The 19023-nt window shown below is 44.4% G+C and overlaps 1 protein-coding gene across 9 annotated transcripts in view; it reads right to left on the bottom strand.

Annotated features, from left to right (window-relative positions):
• The window catches only part of LOC128689222 (uncharacterized), a 413444-nt gene that overhangs the window by 84929 nt on the left and 309492 nt on the right, over nt 1-19023 (bottom strand). For 8 of the 9 annotated variants that reach the window (XR_011392158.1, XM_070086379.1, XM_070086382.1 and 5 more), the window contains one exon: nt 547-2698. Coding sequence is in view for 8 of the 9 variants with exons in the window: in XM_070086379.1 (XP_069942480.1) it covers nt 547-2698 (2152 nt within the window). In the remaining variant the exon portion in view is untranslated. Of the gene's footprint in view, nt 1-546; nt 2699-4935; nt 5617-19023 lie in introns of those variants that run through there. The other variant, XM_070086383.1, reaches the window with a different exon arrangement.

The following is a 19023-nucleotide window of genomic DNA, read 5'->3' as shown; positions in this document are numbered from 1 at the left end:
AAACTTGCTGCAGTTTAAGTGAAAGGTTACGAGAATCTCTATTTGCTTGCAGAACGTGCAACGAAATGAATGTCTATAACCTCCGCTGAGACTGAAACCTGTGGAGTCGTTACTATACAACACCTCTGAACAAAGTTTTTTAACTTGGGTAAACCCATATAATATGGATAGTTACGAACCTGTGAGTTGGCGACATATCAACCTTTCCTTTGACCATTACTACTCTACTTATACGTACAAGTTAACATATGATTCTCAAACACTGATTCTGGCTGGCTGAGGGAGACCTGACCTCTACAGCAGCCTCACCTACCTCCTCCTTACCTTCAAGGAGTGTCTTAACTAACTTCTGTATGACTTGATAAAGCTCTACTCAGAACAAAATGTTTTTTTTCATTGAAAGATTATTTTGCATCTTGTGTTGTCATCTTCAAGCAGTATTCTTACAGGTGATAAAACATGTGATTGTCAATAACATTTCAAATGTGATTATCAGAAGTGAATGCTGAAAAAAAACTAATGAGAAGTGAGTCTCGTGTGGTTCACCTGAAGTTGCTGTGTCCACTCCATCCATGACACTGAGGAAGCAGCGGTGCAACCGTCGCCCCGTCTAACAGCGTCCTGCTGAGAACCTCCCTCTCTCAGATGTAAGGCTCGCCGTTCCTCTGTCACCTGAAGACCGTCGGCGCCGTCTGCGTCCCGGTCGCGACAGTCATGGGAGGGAGCATCTCGAACCCTCAGTAAATTGCTAGATTCACTGATGAACCCCTTGGCTGCCTCGCCACGCTCCCCGTTATATAAACGCGACTCACGCCGACCCTGGATTCTCTCCTGACGAGACTCTAGGACTTCATGTTCCTCTACGTCCACTGACAGTTCACGGAAACCTCTCGTCTCTCCATCATGAGCGAAGGTCTCTTCCCGCACTTCCATATAGGCTCTAGAGTCCCGGTTGTCTCTGATATCTCGCGGCAAACTTGTGTCCCTGAATTCTCTGGATAATCTCGCATCTTTATTATTCCTGGGTTCGCTGCTGTGTCTCGTGTCTTTTAGGTCTCTTGGGTCCCTCTTAGTTTCCCTACCTTCCCTCAGTTCCCTATTATCTCTAATGTCTCTGAAGTCGCGAGAGAGTCGATGGTTAAGCCGCTCTTCATTTTTTCTGGTCTCTGGAAGGTCTGGAATCTCTGCGTAGCGGGGCTGAGTGTCTTGAGGGTAAACACTGTCGGAGAGCAGAGCCCCATCAGGCGACGCAGGTCGTGGGGGTCCTACTGGCATTGTATACTGAGATGTGGAGAGTCCGCGAGGTGAGCCGCTGGTGGGATGTGGTGAGCTGTGTGGTGAAGGGTGAGAGTGTGGGGAGCTGCGTGAAGGGTGAGTGTTTTGGGAGCTATTTGAAGGGTGAATGTGTGGGGAACTGCGTGAAGGGTGTGTGTGGGGAGAGCTGCGTGAAAGGTGAATGTGTGGGGAACTCTGTGAAGGATGAGTGTGTGAAGGGTGTGTGTGGGGGGAGTTGTGTGGTGGAGGGTGTGTGTGGGGGGAGTTGTGTGGTGAAGGGTGTGTGTGGGGGGAGTTGTGTGGTGAAGGGTGTGGGTGGGGGGAGTTGTGTGGTGTAGGGTGTGTGTGGGGGGAGTTGTGTGGTGAAGGGTGTGTGTGGGGGGAGTTGTGTGGTGAAGGGTGTGTGTGTGAGGATCCAGTTACACAAGGTTGTTTAGCAGGACGTATTGTTGGGTACTGTACAGGCGAGGATGACACCGACGAGGTAGAAGTCGTAGTAGAAGAGATAGACACTGGTGAGGTTCTGGAGGCATTGAGCAAGTCTTCTGTTGACTGTGAATAAGGGACGTCCGCTGCCACCAGTTGCCCATTACGTCCTGCTGGGGCGTCGAGGGAGTGTGGCCCGTTCTCCATGGCCGGAGTGCTGAGCGAGTCGAACCCAGAATCCAGGTCCCTAACTGACCACCTGTTGTTCTTAGGGGCCCACGACTCGTAGCTGGGGCGCGGCAGAGACGAACTTGTGAGGTCCTCGTGTGGCTGGGGAACACTGGAGTTGCGGCGCTCCCAAGACTCTCTTATCTCTCGGAAGTGTGTGGAATCCCTGGCATCCTTGATATCCTGCTGATTCCTGTGTTCATGTGATCCTCTGAAATTTCTTCCTTCCCACTGATCTCTTGAATCTCTCTCCTTGGGATCTTTCAGTTCTCTGAAATCTCTCTCTCTCGTGTCCTCGAGATTACGTGAGTTTCGTATGTCTCTCAGATCTATATCTCTGGGCTCCCTGCAGCCGTGGAGCTCCTGTTTATCTCGCTCTCTAGGCTCTCTAACATCCATTTTGGGAGGTGGAGGGGGCTGGTAAGGTCCACGGGGCCGCCTCAGGGGGTCTGGGGGCTGATGTCTGGAATATGGTGGGGGCTGGCGGGAGGCTGGGGGAGGGTTGGACGGAGACCGGAAGCGCACGTTGGGATCCTCTCTAACCATACCTCTCCTCGGTAGAGTACACGTCCCCGGTGCCTGAGGAAGAAGCTCTTGCTGGTACATGTTCTCGTCCTGACGGTGTCCAGGTACAGGCGGGAGAGGCTGCTGCGGAGGTTGTGGCAGGTGCTGGCCGTGGGGTGGCACGGGCGGTGGTGGGTGTGATGGCGGCGGAGGTGGGCGGGATGATGGTAGAGGAGGAGCATCATTATCAACGCTGCTAGACAATCTGAAACATCGAGAATTTGATATATAAGTGCATAAATATTTCATTTTTTTAATATGTTAATGTAAAGCTCTAAATCCCTATGGATCATTCAGAGCAAAGAATTTTGGTGGATGAATCCGCCATCCACTAACTGCAACCTGACCTCTGGCCATTGTTTCATTAATATTACAGCGGTCGAAGGGTAATCTGTGGTATCAGCACTCGTCTGGAAAGATATCAGTTGAATGAATGATTGTGAGTACGTTTCCTTTTTATTTATTTATTTATTTTTTTTTTTGATGACCCTGCCTTGGTGGGAGACAGTCGTTAAGTTAAAGAAAAATGCAGTTGGGTACCCCACGAAAGCAATGTAAATACAATAGATGTTAGAATTTCTTTTTTTCTTCCAAGGTTTTCATGTGACAACTTTTATCATCTTCAAAACTTCAGTGTTTGTTGGGAGTGTTGTTGATCTGTGTAAGTGCCAGTTTGCCAATTTTAACCATACAAATACTGTAGTATAGAGCTCTTCGCGCGGCAGCTTGAGAACGGCTCTCTCCTCGTCGGCTAAGTTTTCCACACGCTTATTTGCCGCTTATACGTTCAGATTGTTATTGAAGTGGGTGGTAAGCGTGGAGAGTGAGGCTGCAAGGAGGGAGAAGATGCTCACCTGGTCTCAACAATACTCACAGTCCAGCACCTCAACTATTATTTGCTCAGTGCTAACGTCTTTTGTGTTGCCTTCGTCCTCACGTGTGTGAGTAAACACCACCCCGTCTTCCAACACTGCCTCTCAACAATATTTGCCCTCAACACTTCTTGCCTCATCAATCATTACCCTCAACACTCCTTGCCGTCGACGTCTTGCCGCCAACACTCCTTGCCCTCAACATTCCTTGCCCTCAACACGTCTTGCCATCAACAAATCATGGTTCAAAAGATCCAGGAGTAATTAACCCGGCACCGAGCGGCACAAGGATGTGAGTGATGTACGTTCGCCGGTGTTGTCCCGGACCGAGTCTTTTCCAGTTGCTGACCCGGCTGGGATGTCCTGGGAAACGCACAGGTAGATTTCGAAACAAAACCTGCTACGAGCTCACTCTATAGTAGTCTTGTATGGGCAGCATACATAGATATGTCCTTTGGAAGTGATGGGCATGATGTCCTACAGATTAGCAGCAAGTTATACAAGGTTCAACAGGACGTGGGTGTTTGAACCTCCTTCAACAGGATTGTCACTTTCAGATGACTCTGTCGATTGACAGTCGGGCGTACACACATCACTGACGGGTACCTGTCCACAGGTGTTCCTGCTCCTTTCTGTGCAACTTGTGGTATACAACTGACTTAGGAACACATTTTAACTATTTACCCACGACTTAACTTGACTCACGAAATCGTAATGACACGATTGTAAACAAACCATACCACGGGTGGGGTTTGATCCCGCTGTCAGAGATTCTCTAAACTCTAAGCTAGCTGGCCCAGTGGCTAACGCGACGATCTGGAGTTTAGAGACTGACCGCGGGATCAAACCCCACCTGTGGTATGGTTTGTTTACCCACGACTTAGTCCCTCTTCGCCTTCGTCATGGTTTTTATGACACCCAAGAGGTCGAAGAGCTGGAGAGTATTATTCTTCAGAGGCCCAGGAGTTTGAAATTAATCGAGTCAAAACACCGCGATAATGAATGACTGAGACTAAACATTGTGAAGATACGCTCAGTAATAACCCACATGGAGACAGAAATACAGGAAGTTGATTGATCTATATATTTCGACCCTTCTGGGATCCTCTTCAGTAGGATTGATATGTACAGATCAATCAACCTCCTGTGTTTGTGTCCACGTTCGTTATTAAGCCCTGCAGGTGTTCATTGTGAAGGTATCCTGAAAAAAGTCACACATCCGGGAGATGTAGATCCTTACTAATAGGCTGAGGAGCTGGAACTCAACCCTGTAAGTTTGTGATTATAATATATACCGTGTATCACTCTCTGAAACTAGGCTGAATTTTCCTTAAAGTTTTGTGTTAGAATGTTTACCTTGGATGGAAGACTTGGAGACCGGAAGCGGATAATGGGTTTTAGGGAAACTCATATCAAGGAAATTAATGAAGATTTTGTTCGAATTTTTTTACCCGGAGGGTTAGTGATCCGGGAGAAGCCAATAATGCCGGATCATCAGACTATTAGGGTCCTTTACTCCTCTTCCTAGGATACAACACACAGCAGTCACCTTACTTAGGCACCAACTTACGGTTAGGTGAACAGGAGCACCAGGTGTAAGGAAATATGTCCAAGGTTCCACTTGTCCGGGGGTTGAACCGCGGTCTAACATTTTGCTGCTTCCAGTTATCCTACAACGAAGTATTTTAACAATTTATAGGAAAAGGCTTGAATTAATCATAATTTCTAGAATTAGTGCTGACGTTGAATAAAAAATAATATATCTTAAAGCAAGTAACTGTTAGTTACTTCTTTTACTACCACAGAAAAGTGAGTATATAACATACAGGTGATAAACCAGTGACATCATCCTTGGCTTAATAACAGAAGCCAACGGAGAGAACATCTCCTGGGTCGAATCATGACTGAAAGATAGACAACAGTGTATCTCCATTAATGGGAAGAAATCAGAATGGATACCTGTTACAAGTGGTGTACCACTGAGGCCAGTGTTGGGACTTACGTTATTCACAGTCAACATAGTTACATAGTTGAGGGAATAAATAGCAATATAAGTTTGCCGATGACATTAAAATAGGCCGTCAAATAATTTCTAAAGAGGACACTAGAAAGCTGCGGGATGACTTGCATAGGTTGATGTTGTGGTCGGAGAAGTGGCAGCGGCGGCAGCTTTGTGTGCACAAATGTCAAGTTCTAATCCTAGTGAAAGAAAATAACCATGATATTTATAAGTTAAATAATATATATACCTATTATATATCTTTATCGTCACTGATCTCATGTAGTTGATTTATTATTTAATTTGTGTGGTTAAAATCATGACTTATTTCACATTGCTAAACTCACAAACTAGTATTTAGTCACTTAGCCATAATACCAACTTACCTCATAATTTGTAATATTTTACAATTAAGAATAAAACTAAGTCTGCCCGAAATGCCTAGCCATGCTAAGCGTTCTAGTGGTACACTCTGTAATCACTATTTTACTACATGTAAACCACACAATAACCAAATTTCTGTAAACTCAGCATTGTAATCCTTATAGAGAATAAACTTTGAACTTGAATTTGAATATAAAAGTTAGGCTGCTGATAGTGAGGCATAACGAGGACACCAGTGGAAAAAATCACTTTGATTTTTGAGGGGTTAGATAAGTTGATTTTTGAGTACAGGTACATACAAGTACAATTAATTATCATACATAGTAACGTCTGTAAATTACCTAGAATAACCCAGAAAAGTCAGTGATATATTTGCAATGGAGTCTTTGTAATATGGTATTAAAGATGTTGCAGTATGTTACAGTAGAAATAAGTCATGATTATAACCTTAAAATTAAAACAGCTAAGTAACTCAGCTGTGAAAAATCAGTTAAAGTAAAAAGAGTTACAATAGGATTAAGTTGAACTGAGTTCTTTAATGAACATTAAAGATAGAAGTTCCTGGGTAATTTATGCATGGCAAGTAAGTTTATTTAGGTACCGCTACACAAAAGTACACTTTCAATAGATAATTAAATTACCTCGGCTAAGATTACCAAAAAGTCTGTCCTGGTACGAGCCAGTTGAAGAAGAGAGCTACAGACACACACAGGAAGGGAGGAGAGTGTTGTCTTGTATAACTAACATTACTGTACCTGTTATTGCAAGCTGATCCTCTTTAATGTTAATGTAAATAACTCACTTTACTTCATTCCTAACAAATCTCATTTTATTTTAACTGATTTTCACACAATTAAGTAACTTGGTTCTTTTAACTTTTAATGTATAAGTAAGACATTACAAGGACCACAGTGGAAATAAGTCACTTTCACTTTTTGTGTTATCCTAGGTAACTTACACTATGTATGATAATTTGATGCCCCATGGCCTGGTGGCAAAATCTGTCTTCACACGGTGAGGGTCCGGGTTCGATTCCCGTCGATGGGAGTGGAAACATTGGACGTGTTTCCTTACACCGGTTGTCCATGTTCACCCATCAGTAATAATAGGTACCTGGATGTTAGTGGACTGGTGTGAGTCGCATCCTGGAACAAAACTGACCTAATTTGGCCAAAATGCTCAGCATAACAAGCGGCTTAATATGTACTAGTATATTATTGATGTCAGCTAGGACTGTATATCTTGTGCATGTACTTGTAGTAAATAAAAGATACAAGGAAACACTGTATCAACATCCGGGGTCCCAGACTATTCATCATCTTACCAGAAGATATCAGAAACACGGCTGGGACAAGTGTAGAAGCCTTCAAGAGGAAACTGGGCAAGTATCTTCACCAGGTGCCAGATCAACCAGGCTGTAATGGATGTGGGGCAGCGGGTCTCCAGCAGCAACAACCTGGTTGACCAGGCAAGCATCAGACGATCCTGGCCCATGGCCGGGCTCAGAGTAGAGAAACTCTCGAAGCTCTTTAAAGGTATATCAAAGGTATATTATTAATTGTACATTTGTGTATACCTGTACCTAAATAAAGGTACTAAAAATGTCAGTGACTGACTTATTTCCATTGGGTTCCTTACCATGGTAAGGAACTGGCTTATATTCGTGTAATTGTGCCTCAATAAACTTAGTTTTTCCAGAAATTAATAAATACTTCACAGTTGAGTCAGTCACGACAAAATCATTTTCTTTCATCTCATAGAAAATGTAAAAATACCGAAGGTGGACTGAGGTAACTCTACAAAAAGATGCACCAGTCACAATAGTCCTGCGACTCACGCACTCCAGAGTCAGCTTTTGTTGGAGCTTTCTGTATGTTTAACATGAAGAGTTGAGTTGTGTGTTTGACGTGGTGGTGCTCAGTGTGAGGGTTCACACAGTAGATGAACACTGTTTGACGTGGTGGTGCTCAGTGTGAGGGTTCACACAGTAGATGAACACTGACGTGGTGGTGCTCAGTGTGAGGGTTCACACAGTAGATGAACACTGACGTGGTGGTGCTCAGTGTGAGGGTTCACACAGTAGATGAACACTGTTTGACGTGGTGGTGCTCAGTGTGAGGGTTCACACAGTAGATGAACACTGTTTGACGTGGTGGTGCTCAGTGTGAGGGTTCACACAGTAGATGAACACTGACGTGGTGGTGCTCAGTGTGAGGGTTCACACAGTAGATGAACACTGACGTGGTGGTGCTCAGTGTGAGGGTTCACACAGTAGATGAACACTGTTTGACGTGGTGGTGCTCAGTGTGAGGGTTCACACAGTAGATGAACACTGTTTGACGTGGTGGTGCTCAGTGTGAGGGTTCACACAATAGATGAGCACTGTTTGACGTGGTGGTGCTCAGTGTGAGGGTTCACACAGTAGATGAACACTGTTTGACGTGGTGGTGCTCAGTGTGAGGGTTCACACAGTAGATGAACACTGTTTGACGTGGTGGTGCTCAGTGTGAGGGTTCACACAGTAGATGAACACTGTTTGACGTGGTGGTGCTCAGTGTGAGGGTTCACACAGTAGATGAACACTGTTTGACGTGGTGGTGCTCAGTGTGAGGGTTCACACAGTAGATGAACACTGTTTGACGTGGTGGTGCTCAGTGTGAGGGTTCACACAATAGATGAACACTGACGTGGTGGTGCTCAGTGTGAGGGTTCACACAGTAGATGAACACTGACGTGGTGGTGCTCAGTGTGAGGGTTCACACAGTAGATGAACACTGACGTGGTGGTGCTCAGTGTGAGGGTTCACACAATAGATGAACACTGACGTGGTGGTGCTCAGTGTGAGGGTTCACACAGTAGATGAACACTGACGTGGTGGTGCTCAGTGTGAGGGTTCACACAATAGATGAACACTGACGTGGTGGTGCTCAGTGTGAGGGTTCACACAGTAGATGAACACTGACGTGGTGTTGCTCACTGTGAGGGTTCACACAGTAGATGAACACCTCTCCAGTACTGTTAAGATCTGCATTCTGCTGTCTCACTGTTTGTTTACCGTCGTCTCGTCTGTCTGTCTCTCTCTCCCTCTGTTATCCGTCTGGTTATTTTTGTGCTCGTCTTCATCTGACAGACTTTACCTGTGTGTGTGACTTTGGTCTGTCTCTTGTTGGTCAACCTGGTTGTCTGCATCCTATATTGGTCTAACTGGACGTCTTCATCATCCTACATTGGTCTAACTGGACGTCTTCATCATCCTACATTGGTCTACCTGCTTGTCTCTGGCTATGCATCTTCCTATCTGTAGATAACCATCTACCTGTCTTTTATCTGTATCACTGCCTGTCTGACTACCTGCCTGTATGTCTATCTTTATTTATTTCATTAACTTTTCCTTCCTTCGTCTCCCTTTTCTTCTGCATTCAATTTTTCCATCTATACTGGTTTCTTCCTTCCCTCCCTTCATTCTACACACACACACACACACACACACACACACACACACACACACACACACACACACACACACACACACACACACACACACACACACACACACACACACAAGGAAAAGAATCTTGGTGTGAGTATAACACCGGGAACATCTGGTATTATATACTATTCTTGTAGTACTACTACTACTACTACTACTACTACTACTACTACTACTACTACTACTACTACCATCACCTCTTCCTGCCTATATATAGCCGTCCTACTCCACCTCTGGTTAGTGTGACTTGGTCAATGGTCCAAGTCGGACCGAAACGTCGTCGTAAGCTTCTCTCTTTTATGTGCGGGTTATTTGTGAATCAGCCAAATAACTGCTGCAGCATATGGGCGCCTGGCAAACCCAAGAACAGCATTCCGACATATAAATAGTTATTCAGGGCTCTGTACACTGTGTACGTTAGGCCCATATTGGAATATGCAGTGCCAGTTTGGAACCCTTACCTAGCCAAGCATATAAGGAAACTAGAGAAAGTGCAAAGGTTTGCAACAAGACTAGTCCCGGAGCTAAGGGGTACGTCCTACGAGGAGAGGTTAAGGGAAATCGACCTGACGACACTGGAAGACAGGAGAGTTAGGGGGGATATGATAACGACATATAAAATACTGAGAGGTATAGACAAGGTGGACAGAAACAATGTTCCAGAGATGGGACACAGGAACGAGTGGTCACAGTTGGAAGCTGAAGACTCAGATGAACCACAGGGATGTTAATAAGTATTTCTTCAGTCACAGAGTTGCCAGGAAGTGGAATAGCCTGAGTAGTGATGCAGTGGAGGCAGGATCCATACATAGCTTTAAGAAGAGGTATGATAAAGCTCAAGGAGCAGGAAGAGTGACCAGGTAGCGGTCAGGTGAAGAGGCGGGGTCAGGAGCTATGACTAGACCCCTGCAACCACAACTAGGTGAGTACACACACACACACAAACAGGATACCTCAAAGGCGATGGGGCCGGACAACATCTCTCCATGGGTCCTGAGAGAGGGAGCAGAGGAGCTCTATGTACTACTAACAATCAATACATCCATTGAAACAGGGCGACTACTTGAGTTGTGGAAGACGGCAAATGTAGTCCCAGCTTTTAAAAAGGCAACAGACATGAGGCATTAAATTACAGACCAGTGTCACTGACATGTATGGTATGCAAAGTCATGGAGTGAGCTTATTAGCGACAACCAGCACGACAACACAGACCTACTGGAGTTCTATGACAAGGTGACAGCAGTAAGACAGACAGACAGACAGAGAGAGAGAGAGAAAGGGTGGGTAGACTGTGTTTTCTTGGACTGTAAGAAGGCTTTTGACACAGTTCCACACAAAAGATTAGTGCAATAGCTGGAAGACCAGGTAAGTATAACAGGGAAGGCATTGCAATGGATCAGAGAATACCTGACGGGAAGACAGCGAGTCATTGTACGTGATGCAGTGTCAGAGTAGGCGCTTGTGACGAGCGGGGTTCCACAGGGGTCAATCCTAGGACCGGTGCTGTTTCTGGTATATGTGAATGATATGACCAAAGGAATAAATTCAAAGTGTCCCTGTTTGCAGATGATGTGAAGTTAATGAGGATAATTGAATCGGAGGAGAACCAGACAGGAATACAAAGGGATCTGGACAGGCTGCAGGCCAGGTCCAGAAACTGGCTCCTGGAGTTCAACCCCCACCAAGTGCTAATTCATGAAGATTGGGGAAAGGCAAAGGAGACAGCAGACAGAGTACAATCTAGGGGGCCAAAGACTACAAACCACACTCAAGGAAAAGGATCTTTGGGTGAGTGTAATATCGAGCACATCTAAAGCACACATCAACCAAATAACTGCTGCAACATATGGGCGCCTAGCAAATCTAAAAATAGCATTCAGACATCTCGGTAAGGAATCGTTCAGGACCCTGTACACTGTGTACGTCAGACCCATATTGGAGTATGCAGCACCAGTTTGGAACCCACACCTAGCCAATCACGTCAGGAAATTAGAGAAAGTGCAAAGGTTTGCAACGAGGCTAATCCCGGAGCTGTGTTTGGCGCCAGATACAGCACATAAAAAAAAGTATCCAAAACAGTTGGGATCCTCTCCAAGATACGATACTACGTGCCGCAAAATGCCCTTCTCACACTATACCATTCACTCATTTATCCATACCTCACCTATGCTATTTGTGCTTGGGGATCAACTGCAGCAACACGCCTAAAGCCAATAATAACTCAACAAAAAGCCGCAGTAAGAATAATCACTAAATCCCATCCCTGGCAACACCCCCCCCCCACTCTTCATAGATCTAAACTTACTCCCTGTTCAGTACATCCACACTTACTACTGTGCAATCTACATATACAGGACCTTAAATTCCAATATTAACCTTGACCTCAAATGCTTTCTTGATGGTTGTGACAGGACCCACAGGCATAACACCAGACACAAACATCTGTACAACATTCCCCGTGTCCGACTAAACCTTTACAAAAATTCAATATATGTCAAAGGCCCTAAAATCTGGAAAACACTACCTGAAAACCCTAGAACTGCAGACACATTCATCACCTTCAAAACTACCGTTAGAAAACATCTTATCTCCCTAATACACCCCGTCAACTAACAGCATGTAAACCACCTGGTGGTTCACACTTACACTCACTCACTCATTTGACTATAAGCACAGAAATACGTATCTTAAAATAATGATTCCTAACTAGTCATAAGTTTGCCTGTGATACTCCAATATAGAAACTATGTATTGTGCCAAAACAAAAGCATTCACATTGCTAAACTCACAAACTAGTATTTAGTCACTTAGTATTTAGTCAACTTACTCCACAATTTGTAATAATTTAGGGTTAAGAATTAGTCTTAAGTTTACCCGAAATGCCTAGCCATGCTAGGTGTTCTAGTGACCCCCCTCGGTAATTAGTATTTTATTACATGTAAACCACACAATAACCAAAATCTGTAAACCCCGCATTGTAATCCTTATAGAGAATAAACTTTGATTTGATTTGATTATTCAGAATATGAAGTCCTTTATATTAAGTCCCATTGATAATCTTGATAAGCAGTATATCGCCAATGTTAATTTTCCTAGTTAATAACTAAATAACCTTTGCTTATGAGCTGACGTTTCTCTGTTTCCTATAATACTTAATCTCCCTGGCACTAGGCACTCGTTGTGCCTGGCACTAGGCACTCGTTGTGCCTGGCACTAGGCACTCATTGTGCCTGGGGTACTGTTTTCCCTCCACCACCCTCAGTCTCAGCAGGGCGTCCCTCGGAACGAATTTGCTAAGATTACTTACTCATTTCTGCACTTTACAAGCTCCTGATGATCTGTTGATTGCAACGCAAAAGGCCTAGACCTCTCATTCAACTCCCCTTGTGGTAGTTTTGCATCCTGTGTCGCTTGTCCGCAATTCTTCCATCATCAGAGTATAAGATATAGGAATATTAAAAGTCAAAGTTTTAGTGGAAGGTAAGAATATTTGTATGAAAGTGAGAAGCGTGTTAAGAGGGAACATTGACATGTGAGGCAAGGTAGCCAGTGAAGCACACTGGTCACTTAGTCACTTAGCCATAATATCAACTTATCTCATAATTTTGTAACATTTTAAACCTAAGATTTAATATAAGTCTGCCCGAAATGCCTAGCCATGCTAGGCGTTCTAGTGGTACACTCTGTAATTATTATTTTACTACATGTAAACCACACAATAACCAAATTCTGTAAACTCAGCATTGTAATACTTATAGAGAATAAAGTTTGAATTTGGTCGGCTCACAACGGAATAGCTCTGGGTTCGACTTTAGGCACGGCTTATAGGCAGGTTCTCTTACCCCCCGCGGCCCTTGTTTTTTGAAGGGATGAATTCTTTTTATTCAAGTAAGTTGGGTACACCAGTAGTATGTTGTTACTCTGTTCATACTGACTTTCTAAACGCAAGATACAATTATGAGTTACACAGCGTTAACTAAGGCAGGGTTGTTTGCCCTGACCTGGTCTATCACTCGGGATAAGTTATGTACACACGTGGTGAAACGTTTGGTTAGGGGATTAAGTCATGTGTGTCTTAAGAGGTTTACAGAAAGAAAATGGTTAATCCTTCTGCTTCCATTCCATCCACGTTTCTCAAACATTTTACGATGTTAAAAGCTGTACGTCTGACTTCTGGTCTCTAGGATGAGTGTTAGTAGTGCAGTCTGCCTAGTTAACTTATTTTCGTGGCTGACCTGCTTTACCTGAAGTCCCTGCAACCTTTTATTTGCGTAGTGTATGTAATATACAGTGTGTCCACAAAAACACTCCCTGATTTCAAACAGGTATAACATGTAACTTTATTGTAATAATGTTTCACAGTTGGTAGCTTCAGATGCAGGAGTTCATTCAGTTTCATGTGGTATAGTGTAGCATTAAAAGTACTCAATGTGCGCCTCTCTGGTTGCTCGGCAAACATCGATGTGATAGTCCAGTTCGGTCCAGACGCTCGGCAGCATATCTCGTGTTATCATGCCAACTGCTTCAGGGCTGCAGGTAGTGGTGGCACGTAAACTGTGCTCTTCACGTACCCCCAAAGAAAGAAGTCAAACAGGTCCAGTGACCTCTGCAAGTGGCCTGCGAGGTCACCGGACCTAACTATTTGTGACTTCTTTCTTTGGTGGTACGTGAAGAGCACAGTTTACGTACCACCACTACCTGCAGCCCTGAAGCAGTTGGCATGATAACACGAGATATGCTGCCGAGCGTCTGGACCGAACTGGACTATCACATCGATGTTTGCCGAGCAACCAGAGGGGCGCACATTGAGTGCCTTTAATGCTACCCTATACCACATGAAACTGAATGAACTCCTGCATCTGAAGCTACCAACTGTGAAACATTATTACAATAAAGTTACATGTTATACCTGTTTGAAATCAGGGAGTGTTTTTGTGGACATTCTGTATTTATGTCGTGCCGAATAGGTAAAACTTGGGATTTTGGCTTAAATAGCAACGCTCTTCTTGCCGAATAAATCAAGCTAAAATTTGTGTATGCAGTAATTCTGCAGAAATCATTCTGAACCTAACGAAGAAAATATATTTTATTGTGTTATTAAATTATTGTAAACTTATCTAAAATATATTTAGTTGGATTAACCTAAATTAAATTGAGCTTGTTATAATAAGGTTAAGTATGTTTTCTAAGGTTCTTTTGGTACAAAATTTTTAATTTTTACATTAACAAAAATGAAAAAGATATATATGTCTTTAAACGAATAAGAGAAAATTTTAGAAAAAGACTTAATTTTAAATGAGTTCTTGCTAATTGACCAATTTTACCTATTCGACACACACACACACACACACACACAGCATGTATGTGTATATATTTATATTGCTTGTTTCAACTAGCATCATTATCGAACAACTCTGTCAAACCCGGAAACAAGTCAAGGTACTAATTGTATGTGTACGTCAACTTGACCTGATCAACAACAGTCTTGCAAGTAACTACTGCACTGCTACACATGCTATTTTTCTGAATAAAAAACAATAATCTTTAAAAATATGGATTTTTAAATCATTGTGTTGAGTTCTTTGTGAAAGTTTCTCTTCAGTTTCACCATTTCTTCCTCATTCTTAAACTTGTGGGTTTTCTCTACCATTTACATCACATCTCTTCATCCTCGCCATGATCTACAGTTAACAAAATAAATCTTAATTTGTACTATGATGATCGGTACTAGAGATGTATTGGTTGTGAAAATTTAGATGTCCGCGGATACGGATGTGTATGAGGATGTCTTATTTTGCGGGTGCGGATATCTGCTTACAGTAAAATGCAGATGCGAATGTGACAAATTGTGCGGATGTTCCGCGGATGCGGATATCCGATATATCTCTATTCTGTACAACAATATAAGTAAATAATTTTGCCAAAATGAATTAAACTTGTTAACGACATGGCTGAGAGGAGAATTGACGGTTGCACACAAGCTCTTAACAATGGACAGAAACAACTTTTGTCACGAGTAGTCAACACAGACAGGACTACTGAGCCTGAGATAAATTAATCAGGTAATCAATGTCGTATTTTAAACTTGTCAGTGCTTAAAATCGATCCACACGGGGGAAAAAACTTCCCCTTTTAAAAGATTCGTCGCGCCACACGCCGTGCCTCGTGGATGGTGTGGAAGCTTCATGCAAATTCATATATTTTGAGTGTAACAACCTCTAAAATTTGAAATAATTACCTAAATATTCAAGGGATACAATTTGGTTCTTTTTTTTTCAGGGAAAAAACAACTTTGAACAGGTCCTTTTTTTTCACTCAAGTTTGTGAATCTTCCTGAGTAGCAGTTTATAGTACATGTTGATGGTAATGCCAAAAGCAGTTTTAGCAGTAACTGAAATAAATGATGTGTGAAGACTTTCTCCCAGTTGGCCAGCGTCACGTAGTGTGTGGTAGCCCGCAACTTGTTATCCAAGCCAACCACCGGATACTCAAGGAGATATATCAGTAGAAATCTAAATGTTGCACAAATAACCCGCACATAAAAGAGAGAAGCTTACGACGACGTTTCGGTCCGACTTGGACCATTGACAGTCACACTAACAGAGGTGGAGCAGGACGGCTATATAGGCAGGAAGAGGTGGAGGTGGTAGTAGTAGTAGTAGTAGTAGTAGTAGTAGTAGTACAAGAATTGTATATAATACCGACAGGATGAAATGACACATGCACAACACCCGGGCATCCCCACCGTAGACGTTTCGCCATCCAGCCAGCCACTGGATGGCGAAACGTCCACAACAAAGACAACCAGACGCCGCACATGTGTCTGCTCCACCTCTGTTAGTGTGACTTTGTCAATGGTCCAAGTCGGACCGAAACGTCGTCGTAAGCTTCTCTCTTTTATGTGCGGGTTATTTGTGTATCGTTCCAGTCACGGTATTGTGCCTTTTTGTTATTTATCTAAATGTTGTACAAGATGTAAGCTGAGAGTTTCGCCTCGGGTAAGCTCTACCAGGGTGTGGCTCACCATTATTCTATTCAGGATGTGAGCTGAGAGTTTCGCCTCGGGTAAGCTCTACCAAGGTGTTGTCCACCAAGACACTGAGGACTTTGTTTCCTAACAAACCTTACCTAACGTAACTGAGGACTGACCTACGCCAAGAAATTTAAATCTACATTTTTGACCTTTTCCGAGGTTTTGGATAAATCTTGAAACCTGGACGCAAAAAATAACTAAATCAGTTGCATTCAAGGCTGGAATTTACTGTCATTCACGGTGATAAACCTATTTTTCTATCCCTATCTTTGCAATGAGCTTCGTATTCACTTATTTTGCAGAGTTAAATTCTCCATTCCAGAGTTAAATTCTCCATTCCAGAGTTAACTTCTCCATTCCAGAGTTAAATTATCCATTCCAGTTAAATTTTCCATTCCAGAGTTAAATTTTCCATTCCAGAGTTAAATTTTCCATTCCAGAGTTAAATTCTCCATTCCAGAGTTAAATTCTCCATTCCAGAGTTAAATTCTCCATTCCAGAGTTAAATTCTCCATTCCAGAGTTAAATTCTCCATTCCAGAGTTAAATCCTCCATTCCAGAGTTAAATCCTCCATTCCTACTGATTGCGAAAAGGATTTAGGAGCTCTGGTTAGCAGTAATATAAAACCAAGACAACAGTGCATTAGTGTTCGCAATAAAGCTAACAGAATTCTTGGCTTCATATCTAGAAGTATAAATAATAGAAGTCCTCAGGTTGTTCTTCAACTCTGTATATCCTTGGTTAGGTCTCATTTAGACTATGCTGCTCAGTTCTGGTCACCGTATTACAGAATAGATATAAATGCTCTGGAGAACGTACAGAGGATAACAAAGATGATCCCATGTATCAGAAATCTTCCCTATGAGGATAGACTGAGGCCCTGAATCTGTACTCTCTCGAATGAAGTAGAATTAGGGGGGATATGATCGAGGTGTATAAATGGAAAACAGGAATAAATAAAGGGGAGGTAAATAGTGTTCTGAAAATTTCCAGCCAAGACAGGACTCGCAGTAATGGTTTCAAGTTGGAAAAATTCAGATTCAGGAAGGATACAGGAAAGCACTGGTTTGGTAATAGAGTTGTGGATGAGTGGAACAAACTCCCAAGTACAGTTATTCAGGCTAAAACATTGTGTAGTTTTAAAAATAGGTTAGATAAATACATGAGTGGGTGTGAGTTGGACCTGGCTAGCTTGTGCTGCTGGGTCTGGTGCCGTGCTCCTTCCTTGAGTGGAGGTGACCAGACTGGGTGGGTCATTGGGCTAATCGGGGGGGGGGTCATGGACCTGCTCCACATGGGTCAGTAGGCCTGCTGCAGTGTTCCTTCTTTTTTATGTTCTTATTCCAGAGTTAAATCCTCCATTCAGTATTAGTCGGTGAGTTATGCCATGTATTGTGTATATTAATGAGGATGCAGATTGGAGACCAAGATTTTGAGGGTACGTGTCGCTGAGTTGAGGTTTATACAGAAGACAAACGTCGTCCCAGCGAGAGGTTGTTGTTCAGTCTGTTGATCACTGGGTAAGTGTGTCTGGCCTGGCTTGTACTCATCACTCACATTCATACTTTGTACTCAACATTCACGCTCAAGTAACAACTTTCGCTCAATACTCGTTTAATAGCGAGTACTCAACACTAACACTCAAGACAAGTTGACGCTGGTAGGTATGGTGGAGAGACGAGCTGACGCTGGTAGGCATGGTGGGGAGGCAAGCTGACGCTGGTAGGCATGGTGGAGAGACGAGCTGACGCTGGTAGGCATGGTGGGGAGGCAAGCTGACGCTGGTAGGCATGGTGGAGAGACGAGCTGACGCTGGTAGGCATGGTGGGGAGGCAAGCTGACGCTGGTAGGCATGGTGGGGAGGCAAGCTGACGCTGGTAGGCATGGTGGGGAGGCAAGCTGACGCTGGTAGGCATGGTGGGGAGGCAAGTTGACGCTGGTAGGCATGGTGGGGAGGCAAGCTGACGCTGGTAGGCATGGTGGGGAGGCAAGCTGACGCTGGTAGGCATGGTGGGGAGGCAAGCTGACGCTGGTAGGCATGGTGGGGAGGCAAGCTGACGCTGGTAGGCATGGTGGGGAGGCAAGCTGACGCTGGTAGGCATGGTGGGGAGGCAAGCTGACGCTGGTAGGCATGGTGGGGAGGCAAGTTGACGCTGGTAGGCATGGTGGGGAGGCAAGCTGACGCTGGTAGGCATGGTGGGGAGGCAAGCTGACGCTGGTAGGCATGGTGGGGAGGCAAGCTGACGCTGGTAGGTATGGTGGGGAGACGAGCTGACGCTGGTAGGTATGGTGGGGAGGCAAGCTGACGCTGGTAGGCATGGTGAGGAGGCAAACTGACGCTGGTAGGTATGGTGGGGAGACGAGCTGACGCTGGTAGGCATGGTGGGGAGGCAAGCTGACGCTGGTAGGTATGGTGGGGAGGCAAGCTGACGCTGGTAGGTATGGTGGGGAGACGAGCTGACGCTGGTAGGCATGGTGGGGAGGCAAGCTGACGCTGGTAGGCATGGTGGAGAGGCAAGCTGACGCTGGTAGGCATGGTGGGGAGACAAGCTGACGCTGGTAGGCATGGTGGGGAGACGAGCTGACGCTGGTAGGCATGGTGGGGAGGCAAGCTGACGCTGGTAGGCATGGTGGGGAGGCAAGCTGACGCTGGTAGGCATGGTGGGGAGGCAAGCTGACGCTGGTAGGCATGGTGGGGAGGCAAGCTGACGCTGGTAGGCATGGTGGGGAGGCAAGCTGACGCTGGTAGGC

Source organism: Cherax quadricarinatus, chromosome 18 (genome assembly GCF_038502225.1).
Source record: "Cherax quadricarinatus isolate ZL_2023a chromosome 18, ASM3850222v1, whole genome shotgun sequence".
Classification (NCBI taxonomy): domain Eukaryota; kingdom Metazoa; phylum Arthropoda; class Malacostraca; order Decapoda; family Parastacidae; genus Cherax; species Cherax quadricarinatus.
This window is presented reverse-complemented; position numbering and strand designations above follow the sequence as displayed.